The 10,934-nt window shown below is 38.6% G+C and overlaps 1 protein-coding gene across 1 annotated transcript in view; it reads left to right on the top strand.

Annotated features, from left to right (window-relative positions):
• The window catches only part of LOC109833185 (homeobox-leucine zipper protein HAT22-like), a gene marked incomplete at its 5' end in the record, with an annotated part of 1,869 nt that continues 448 nt past the window's right edge, over positions 9,514-10,934 (top strand). Inside the window, 3 exon segments of the mRNA XM_020400760.1 lie at positions 9,514-9,894; positions 10,012-10,091; positions 10,775-10,934. The exon segment at positions 10,775-10,934 is cut by the window's right edge and continues 9 nt beyond it. Coding sequence (XP_020256349.1) covers positions 9,514-9,894; positions 10,012-10,091; positions 10,775-10,934 — 621 coding nt within the window.

Here is a 10,934-nt window from a genome sequence, read left to right as displayed (position 1 = left end):
ATCCTCTGGGAGATGACTTGTAAGCCGAATAAGCGGCTGGTGCACGTGGGTTGTCAGAATGGAGATCTTGATAGGACTAATCAGTACTGTTGTGTCGATTGACGTTTAAAATAATATTGGTCGGCTCTTACCCCTTTGGCCGAGGCGGGTTGATCTGCGAGTCATCATTATGATTTGGCGACTCGGTAGTCGAGTCGTCTGCTCAAGGCGTTGTCTTAATTGCAAGGGGGCGACTGATCCCGTTCTTCGAGTCAGTCATGATGACCTATCGATCGGAATAAGGCTTGTTTGCTCGTCTAGTTGAGGGACTTGGCTCTGAATGGGCTTTTGAGCCTCTAAGTTGATTCGGACCATAGCTCGTTTGATCTTACGCAGGTATTCTTCCGATACTTCCATTTTTATTATGGTGACCGACCATAACATGACTATTTATAGCCGTTTTGTGGACATTAATTGGGTTTAAAATTATGTCATTTCAGAGGCTATAAATAGGTTCAAACATCAAAAAACAAGCACCAAGTCTTGCACTTGTAAGATTCACATATTGTGCAAATTAACTCTCTAAACTTTTAGTTTTTCGAGCTGTTTTTTCATAAAAGAGAGTTTCTGATATTGTCTTTGTTCCTATCATTCTTAGAGCTTTTTAAGCAATATTCAGAGAGTTAAAAAGATTGATAAGTCATTGTTACACGTTCACATCCACATCAAGGTTTATAGGGTTGGAATTGTACATTGATTCAAGGAAGGTTCTCTCAGGTTTGAGAGGGTTGATCTCTTGGTCAAGAGATCGGTGTGACGATTGGCATGGTCTTGTCTATTGGGTTGCAATTTGCATGGTCTTTCAAATTGGTCAGGTTTGCTTTTGATTTTGTAAAGTTTCAAAATCATAGTGGAAACTCTCAAGCGGGATTTGTTTGTGAACTGGATGTACACCGGGGAGGTGGAACCAGTATACATGCTTGTGTTTGTGATGTTCACTTTCTGAGATTGTCATTCTTTCTTTGTAATTTATAATCTACTTTGCAAACTCATCCTCTAGTGTTTAAGTGTAAAACTTCCGCAGATTTTTATAACAACACGCTCTATTCTTAAGGATCACGATCCTACACTTGGTATACATAAGCAAAAACATGACCCTTCATTTGGTATCAGAGCAAGGTTGAAGAAATGACATCAACTTCCGACTCAAACTCAAAATTCAAGGAAGGACATTCTACAAATCGTCGACCAATGTTTGATGGACTAAATTACAATTGTTTGATGGACCAATTCTCTTTATTTGCCTTATTGATGGATGTATACCTTTTATTGTTAATTACCTAAATACTGTATATTGTTCTTTTTCTAATCATTTTTACGGTATATATCTTCCCTAATGTTTGCTACTTTAGTGTTAGCTTTACAAAGAAAAGAATGGAAAATGGACAATTGGATATCTGCATTTGTGAAAGGGAAAGATATGAAAATTGCAGATTATGGAAGATTGCGTATAGAGAAATGATGTTGCCGCTGATGTGGAAAGCAAGTTCACTAGCCAGTTTGTGGAAAGTCAAAAGCTAAAGGTTGGTGATCGGTTTATGTGTTCCGTTGATCAATATAAATTAAGAGACAAGTTGGCTTGAGAAGTTTAACCTCTTAAATAATGTTTGAAAAGATAGAAAAAGTACAAACTCCTCATTTGTCCTGTGTAAAAGTTTGCGTATATTTTGTGAGAGAGGTGGCATACATGCAAGTCTTGTAGAAATCAAATAATAGGCGTATGAAGTTAGCTTTATGTTAGTTTATTGATATCTTCTTGTAGATTTATCATTCATAAAATGATCACTCATAATTTGAAGCGGTGATTTTTAAAAGGGTAAAAGTTACCTCTTCTTCTATTATCTATCAAGACCAATTAATATGGGCTGTTTCCATATCTACACCAAACATTTCGGCAAACATTTAAACTTAATATTTTAAACCTAACATCTCAAGTCAATCAGGTCAATTACATTTAATTAACTGATAAATATATACTAAAGAGGCTACTAATATACGTGTGAAAACTTTATTAAATAATCAGAAAATATTTATAATGCTTTTTCGTCAGATAATTGATAAATAACATGTTAATTCCATTGTGTTGACATCAAACATCCATGAGGATAAAGTATATTGATCATTAAAAAAGATTATCCACAAGGAAATATTTTTTTTTCTCAAAAAAGTTCTCATTTTTTTTAAAAAAATGAGCCAATGGGAACGTATTTATCAGTTAGTGAAGATCTACTAAACTGTTGCAACCTTTTAGACTGAAAAGATAATGAGAGGCTATCTAGGGTGACCCGTCTAAGGTGCTCATTTAGGTAAAACTGACCTCTCAACTCAACTTTCTTCTTGAGAGAAAACAGCCACGTCTCTCTGAATCTCGATCAGATCTCACACATGCATACATTTTGCTCTCAAGGATCTTGACCTGAGCCCACCTCTGCTCCTTCTTTCTAATTCCAAATAAAACACATAGGCCATAGCTCATTAACCCCTTTTATTAGCAGTTGCCCAACTGTCTCTCTCACATCATCAAGGGGGCTTGAAGCATGAAATGAAGCCAGACAATTGAGGATAGCAACTGGACATCTGCCAATTTTTGCTGAGTGTAGTAGGGTAACTAGGCCATAAGAGTGCCAACACTTCATGTGTGGGTTCTTTATGGCTCTAGGACCACTCGATCACATGCCGATATCACACGCTCTCCAGTGATGCTTGCTGTAGCAATGATCAGTTCAATGATGAAGAGATCTTGAGAGAATTTTGAATGAATTCAGTTCGTCTGATTGTGAAAATTCGATGGTGCAGTTACAATTACAGTTTGGTTAACTACGGATATCGAGCATTGGACTTGACTTGGTTGCTTCGTCGAGCCCAAGTTCACATTTGAGGCCATTGGTCAAAGTTTAATTGTAGTATAGGTTTAGGCATGTGCTATGCGCTTGCATATAATTCTAGATTATAGATATTATTTGGTTGATTAAATTTTCACTAACAACTCCAAATACAATTCAAAATAAGGCAGCATCTTGTTTAATTGGATATATCCAGAATTGGAATTCAAAACTCTTTTAAACTACTACTCCAAATACTGTTATTTAAATATATTTCACTTCAGTTAAGTACTCTCAATAATGTTCAAAATAAGACAACATATTTTTTAATCAAAGATTACCCATAATTGAAACTCAATATTGCGCGTCGGAGGAAGCGTGCACACAAACCAAACGAGTCGTTGAGCAATGAGAGGAGAACAACTAACGAGTGCAATTCACAAAAGAACGGCCAAAATCACACACAAACACAGAGATTTACGTGGTTCGGCAAATTGCCTACATCCACGGGGAGAGAATGGGGAGATTTCACTATATGGAAGGAGAAAACAACGGGTTACAACTCACACAAACTCTCAAAATAACCCTAACCAAAGATCTCTCACTCTTTCATAATAATCTCCCTCTCAAAATGCTCAAAACAATCTAAAATCTCTGATAAACGACTCTTTCCTTAAACCCTAAAAACGTGCTCTCAATATATATATATATATATAATCTATAGTTATTATATATTATATTATTATTATAATATACTATATATATATAGATATACACACTAACGACCAAACACACACCAACACCCAACACACACACACACACACACAAACCCAAGCCAGATAAACAAATTCAGCGCCAATTACCGATATCGACTCACGATTAAGGGTTGCATCGGTTCTGACGATCGACTTCAATACTGATTGTGATTTTATTGGCGCTGACTATTCAGCGGTCCATCAATCGACCGATCCGAAACTCCTGTAATCTTCTAGAGGTCGAATCGATCGACCAATCAGACCCGATCAGTCGACCGATGAGCCTCCTCATATGCACGTCTTGTTTTCTTTGTCATTTTTAACAATTCTCCACCTCAGCGAAGTGTTCCCAAAACTGAGCCGACACCAACAAGAGCACTAATGCGTCGTTTCACCAAATCCGTCTGCACCATTGTGGTTGCCTACGTACTCCCTCTCCCAAGGAATCAAACCGCCCGTAGTTCATCCAAATGGCATCGAATGGCCTCAACAAGCACAAATCCACAACAAGATTCTACAATGATCGAACTTATTGCTCAGGACCACCTTCATGAGTATATCTGCTGGATTGTCTTTTGTGTGGACCATTACAAGCTCCACATCCCCATCTTCAAGAATATCTTGAATGAAGTGATAATGAACATCGATATACTTCGTCCTCGCATGAAAAACCTGATTCTTCGCCAAATAGATAGCACTCATACTATCACAATAAAGGATGATAGATCGTTGTAAAACACCAATATCTTCCAAAAGTCCTTGAAGCCAAATTGCCTCCTTAACAGCCTCCGTAATTGTCATATACTTTGCCTCCATCGTTGACAAAGCTACCGTAGACTTCAATGTGCATCTCTAACACACCAACGCATGGGTCAAAGTGAACATATATCTCGTCATCAACCAGTGTTTATCCAAATCTTCAGCATAGTCTGAATTAACATAACAAATACATAGCAGCCCACCACTAGTGTCCCGCTCAAACACCAAACCAACGTTGAAAGTACATCAAATGTACCTCAAAATTCACCTCACGGCATCCCAATGACCCGGATCTGGGTCGTGCATATATCGTGAGACCATGCTAACTGCCTGTGACAAATTCGGCCTTGTACATATCATGGTGTACATCAAACTTCCCACTGCGCTCGCATAAGGAGTCTTCGACATTAACTCTCTATCTTCAACTATCTTCGGTGAGAGGTTAGCTGAAAGCTTCAAATGTGCTACCAAAGATACACTGACTGGCTTTGTCTCCATACTCACATTGAACCACTGCAGCACTTTCTTCAAATAAGCCACTTGTGTCAAACAAATTCTGCCCTTATCTCCGTCTCTGCCAATCTCCATCCCTAAAATGTGCTTTGCTTCACCCAAATCCTTCATCTCAAACTCGCTCGAAAGTTGTATCTTCAACTTATCTATGGTGGATATATGGAAATAGAAGTAACCAACATGTTATCGACATAAAGTAACAAATAAATATACGCACCTCCATGTAACTTGCGATAGTACACGCAAGGATCAAACTAGCTCCTAATATATGAATGGCCGATCATGTACCCATCAAATCGCCTATACCACTGTCTTGGAGATTGCTTCAATCAGTATAGTGATTTATTTAATCTACAAACTAATTTCTCCTTTTCTGTAGTTCGAAACCCTAATAGCTGAGTCATATAAATTTCTTCATCAAGATCACCATGAAAAAAAGTTGTTTTCACATCTAATTGATCCAATTCCAATTTATATTGTGCCACCAAAGCTAGCAAGATCCTAATTGAAGAGTGCTTCACCACCGGAGAAAAGACTTCATTGTAGTCAATGCATTCTTCATGTGCATAGATCTTCGCTACCAACCTAGCTTTGAACCTCACTAGAGTACCCTGAATGCCCTCCTTCTTGGTATACACACATTTATAACCAATTGCCTTCCGCCCCTTTGGAAGCTCGATAAGCTCTCATGTGTCGTTCTTCTGAAGAGACTCCATCTCCTCTTGCATAGCCTCCTTCCACAAATCAGCCTCTAAACTTTGCTCAGCTTCTCTGAATATAGTAGGAACCATCTCATCGACACTCTCCACCAGAAGTACATACCCAACCACTGTATCTGTATACCTTGCTAGCAACCGTATGTCTCTCCTGGGTCTCCGAACTACAATAGAATCATGAACCAGATACGTCAATCCCTGATCCTGCTCTACTGAACCTGTATCCTCCAAATCATCACTGTACTCACCTGGCATCACCTCAGTCAGTACTCTAATGGATACGGTCCTATCTGGACACTGTGGAGCTGCATCAATCTCCACCACCTATGATGTCTTCTCTGTCGGGGTGCTCTCCACCTGATGAGAGCTGGAAGGCTTCAAGAGCGAAGCCTCGTCAAAAGTGAAGTCTCTACCCAGCATAATCTTCTTATCAACTGGATTCCAAAGCTTATATTTTTTGACACCACGCTTGAATCCCATAAATATGACCTTCTTAGCTCAATGTTCTAATTTATCAGTTTTAATATGATAAAATACAGGGCACCCAAATACCTTAAGGTGATCATAGTCATGTGTTGGCTCTCCTGACCACATCTCCATAGCGGTTTTCCCCTCAATCATAGATGAAAACAGCCTATTAATGAGGTGACTCACATATAAAAGTGTCTCAGCTCAAAAGATCTTCTCCTAACCACTTTGCGATAACAAACATCGGACCTTTTTCAGTAAAGATCGATTCAATCTCTCTGCCACCCCATTCTGTTATGGCATGTGACTAACTATGAAGTGTCTCTCTATGCCCTCGTCTCGACATAGCTGCTGAAAGGGGTCTGAAGTATACTCTCCAACATTATCGGATCTTAACGTCTTGATCTTTCTCTATGTCTGCAGTTCTAATCTTCTTTTCCACTCCATAAATATCTCTAGGACTTTACTTTTCTTTGCCATGGTGTACACCCAACAACGTCTAGAATAGTCATCCACAAACGTGACGAACCAATATCGACCACCAAGTGATGCTATCTTGGTGGGACCCCAAACATTCGTGTGCACGTAATGTAAGATGCATGTCGTCCTATGAATGGTTGTCCTAAACTTTACTTTAGTCTTCTTTCCAAGAACACAGTGTTCACAGAATTCAATCTTTTCACTCTTAGCTCCCTTCAATAGCCCCTTCTTGCACAATACATGCAGTGACTTTTCTCATGTGTGCCCCAATCTGTAGTGTCAAAGTCTGCTCGTGTCCGCCTCTGAAACTACTGAAGCTACCTGACCAATCTCGGTGCTTCTCTTCAGATAATAAAGATTCCTACTGCGGATCGCCTTCATCACTATCAAAAATCTCTTAGTAACTTTTGTTGGCGTTCTTAAAAGTCACCTTGAATCCAATAAAAATAAGATTCTTCTTCAGCTGAGGAACAAATCTCACTTCATTCAACTCTCAAATAACTCCATCGTGCATTTGAATCCTGACGGTACCTATCCCATGAATGCCACGAGACTAATTGTTTCCCATGACCACCATATCCCATCGAGCTTCTCAAAAGATGAAAACAAATCTCTCCAGGGAGGCACATGATAAGTAGCACCAGAATCCAGCATCCAATCCGATGCATCCACATGGTTAGCCTCTGGAGTAATCAATAGAGAAAAGTATGAATCATCTTAATCATCACCATCTTTAGCGATATTCACCTCGCTAGCCTTCGGGCCCTTCTTCTTGCTATTCTCCTTCTATTTGAGCTTCGAGTAATATCTCTTCCAATGTATTTATTCTCTACCAAAGGCACACTAGTTCTTTAAAATCTAGTAGTGGCCTCTAGACTTTGACCTTCCTGGATTACCACCTCTTAGATATGGACTCTTTCCTCTCGTCGACTAGGCCTCTTCTGAAGTGCTAGCTCTGGAAGACTCTTTATCCTTCTTCCTCAAGTCAAAAATTGTCAATGTGTTAGTCACTTCACTATAAGTGATGGAAGATCTACTATTCAACAAAGTGAGCATGAAAATATCATACTTCTCATTAGGTAAGTAGCCTAAAAAATAATCACCTTGTACTTATCCGATATCTTCTCATCCACATTCACCAAGTCCTACAACAACTTTGTGTAGTTGTTCGCATGATCTGCAAGTGAGGTACCCCTAGATATCTGGAATCTAAACAATATTCGCAGCAAGTGCAAACGGTTCTCAACACTCTTCATAAGATACTTGTTGAGAATCTCTCACATCTTCATTGTAGACGTCACGCCGATAACATCGTACTTCAACTCTTATTCCAAACAAGATCTAATCACCCCACAAGCATTTCGATTCATTTTGTCCCATATCACCTCATCATATTTTGGTGGTCTCTCATAGACCATGATGGTCTCTTCTAAATTTTGAGCATTCAGTGCATCCTGCACATCACACATCCACAACCCAAAGTTAATTTTACCATCATACTTCACAACACTGGTCTTCGTATTCTAAAGTGCAACCTGAACTGTACTCGTCATAGCCTTGCTGCTTTCACCAATATCTCCTGCCATTGCTTGCTAACTCTGAATTGTAGATAAAATTCGAACAACTGGTAGAATTGAGAAATTACCCAACTTGAACAGTAGATTGGATTCCAACACGAACTCCTAACCACACGTGGAAGACGAGATCTCCAACGGTAACTCCGCAACGCTATCTCCACCGAAGCCTAGAACTCCAAGATCCAAGCTTCCAATACCGAATTTCCTCCACCCAAACCAAACCCTAGGTCTGAAACCCTAGAGCTCTGATACCACTCAAAGCTTGTGATTTAGAACCACATCATTTTCGTTCTTAGTTTATGCATACCCCTAATCAAAATATAAGTCAACATAGTGGATTTGGGTATGTACACTCTTAGAGTAACTCATTAAATTAATGATTTTTATTAACTTTTGAGAATATGCCTTAGCCTTCAATTTTCACTTAAAGGGTGTAATTACTAATTGAACGAAAACTATCTAGTTACATTATTATGTATTAGATAGTGTATCAAAAAGAGAACAACACTTGAAGCGATGCACTAATAATCGACTTCTCCGATTTTGCATTTAGTCAATTAAAGACTGTCCTTGTTGTATCAAACATCTAGTGAAAGGAAACACCAGATATTTAATCAAACACAGTGAAACCTATCAATCTAAAAGGACTAACCCTGAGCAACCATAAAGCACTAGCAAGCCTGGAATGGTCCTTTATTGCCAAGGGTTGGTGGCTGTACAAGGTTGGTTCCCTGTCTGATCAAGACTGAATTGATTAAGGATGTGTAGGACTTGCATCAACTAACCAAGACTTGATCTAATTTCATATCCCTCTATCAGTTACCACCATCCTCAACAACCTTTCAAACCTTTTCAAGGAAAAGTTGAATGTGAACCCTTAACATCTATTTTAAGTGTAGGGGACCTACTCATCTCATACATACCAATCTCCTTGTAGCAACTAATTATTGTATCCATCCTTAAAAAGGTTGTGAAGTTAAAAGGCCAGCTCATGAAAGGGCATGCCAAGGTTGCCTAAATTGTACATAATAGTATGTGTAAAGCAAATGAAAGGATAAAACCATTAAACCTAGAGATAGGGAGATGAACCCCTTGATAATTTTTTTTTACATGTGAACCAGTAGTTCATGTTCTTTCCTCATGTCATATCCTTGACCAAAGTGGTCATATATACCCCCCCCCCCCCACCCTCCAACCGCCTATTATCTTCATGAGTCTCATTAATGTGTTAGGTTTCTCACTATTTGTCAACTATGTAAAGTTCCCATCTCACCCATTTAACTCATTCTTCCCTCTCATTCTTTCAATATTCATTCCTTTCTCACAATCATAAGCACTCACCCCCCCCCCCCCCTCTCCTCTTCACCATGAACATAGTTAATAAGAAGATGTATGTGATACCGGTCTAGTTCTTGGCCTAGGCCGAAGCAATCCTCCTCTCAAATTGAAGCCGTCATCTCCAAATCCTAAGCTTGATCTTGAGCCCTCTCTAACCCTAGGACTCCCTGAGGATACCTATAGATCGAGAGCGGTGAAAGAGGGAGGGCAATCCTCATCCCCTAATAGCGCCAATTCATCATTCTCTATTGGTCATCTATATAACATCAAGCGTGAGAGAGATACAGGGAACGAGGAGGTAGAGAGGGTTTCGTCGAGGACAAGTGATGAAGAGGAAGAGGGAGGTGCAAGAAAGAAGCTTAGACTAACAAAGGAGCAGTCGGCGCTTTTGGAGGAGAGGTTTAAAGAGCATACTACTCTTAATCCAGTTAGTACACGTACATAGTCCTTAATTGCTACAATTGATATTTTGTGTGTAAGTGCATATTTTATTTTAATTTCTTCTAATATTTATTTTTCATTTGGTTGTTTATGTGCATGTCAGAAACAAAAGCAAGCTTTAGCTAAGCAATTGAATCTCCGGCCGAGGCAAGTTGAGGTCTGGTTCCAGAACAGGAGAGCAAGGTTTGTGCCTCAATCCTGTAAAAGAATTTATAGTTCTAAATTATGGGGATATATGTTGTCAAATTTAAGTTCTTTTTCTATTTTTGAGATAAAAGTATTTTTAGAATATTTTTTGAGATAAAACTATTTCCTTCCTTTTAAAACGATAATTAGTGATCCAAAATCATCTCGTGCTTGAATTAAATTTGTTAAGGAAACGTCTAGCAAAATAGAGGGTAACAGACAATTTGTTTTACTCTCAAATATATAGATAACCATAAAAAAGGGAAAATGAAAAATAACAAAATAAGAATTTGTTTAATCTGATTGATTTTAATGTTTTGTTTTGGCTATAATTATTTTAGAAATCGTTGAGTCGTTCAACTGTAAAGTATATGTCTGAGGAAATCAAATGATGTTATTCCTTCAAAATTTCCAAAAATAGTCCTAAACTTCAAAACAATAAAAAGAAAACAATAGCTATTACAAATTAGGTCACCCTAGTTGAAGCTTCCACGAACTTCCCGGTCTCTCTCGCAAACATGTGCAAGAATTTTCTTAATCAAAAACCACAATCTAATTTTTTTTAATAAAAAAAAGGATCACAATCTAATATTTAAAATTTTAAACTTGTCATATTTTAATCTTTTGTGTTATTAGTATAAACACGATAATGAATGGGAAATATATATATATTGCTGCAGGACTAAGCTCAAGCAAACAGAAGTAGACTGCGAGGTCCTAAAGAGGTGCTGCGAGACTCTGAGCGACGAAAACAGAAGACTGCATATGGAGCTTGAAGAGCTTAAAGCTCTCAAAGTTGCACCGGCGACGATGTACATGCAAATCCCTACGACGGCCGCC

The sequence above is a fragment of the Asparagus officinalis genome, chromosome 3 (genome assembly GCF_001876935.1).
Source record: "Asparagus officinalis chromosome 3, Aspof.V1, whole genome shotgun sequence".
Lineage (NCBI taxonomy): Eukaryota > Viridiplantae > Streptophyta > Magnoliopsida > Asparagales > Asparagaceae > Asparagus > Asparagus officinalis.
Note: the sequence above shows the minus strand (reverse complement) of the source record. Positions and strands in the feature narration are given on the sequence as shown.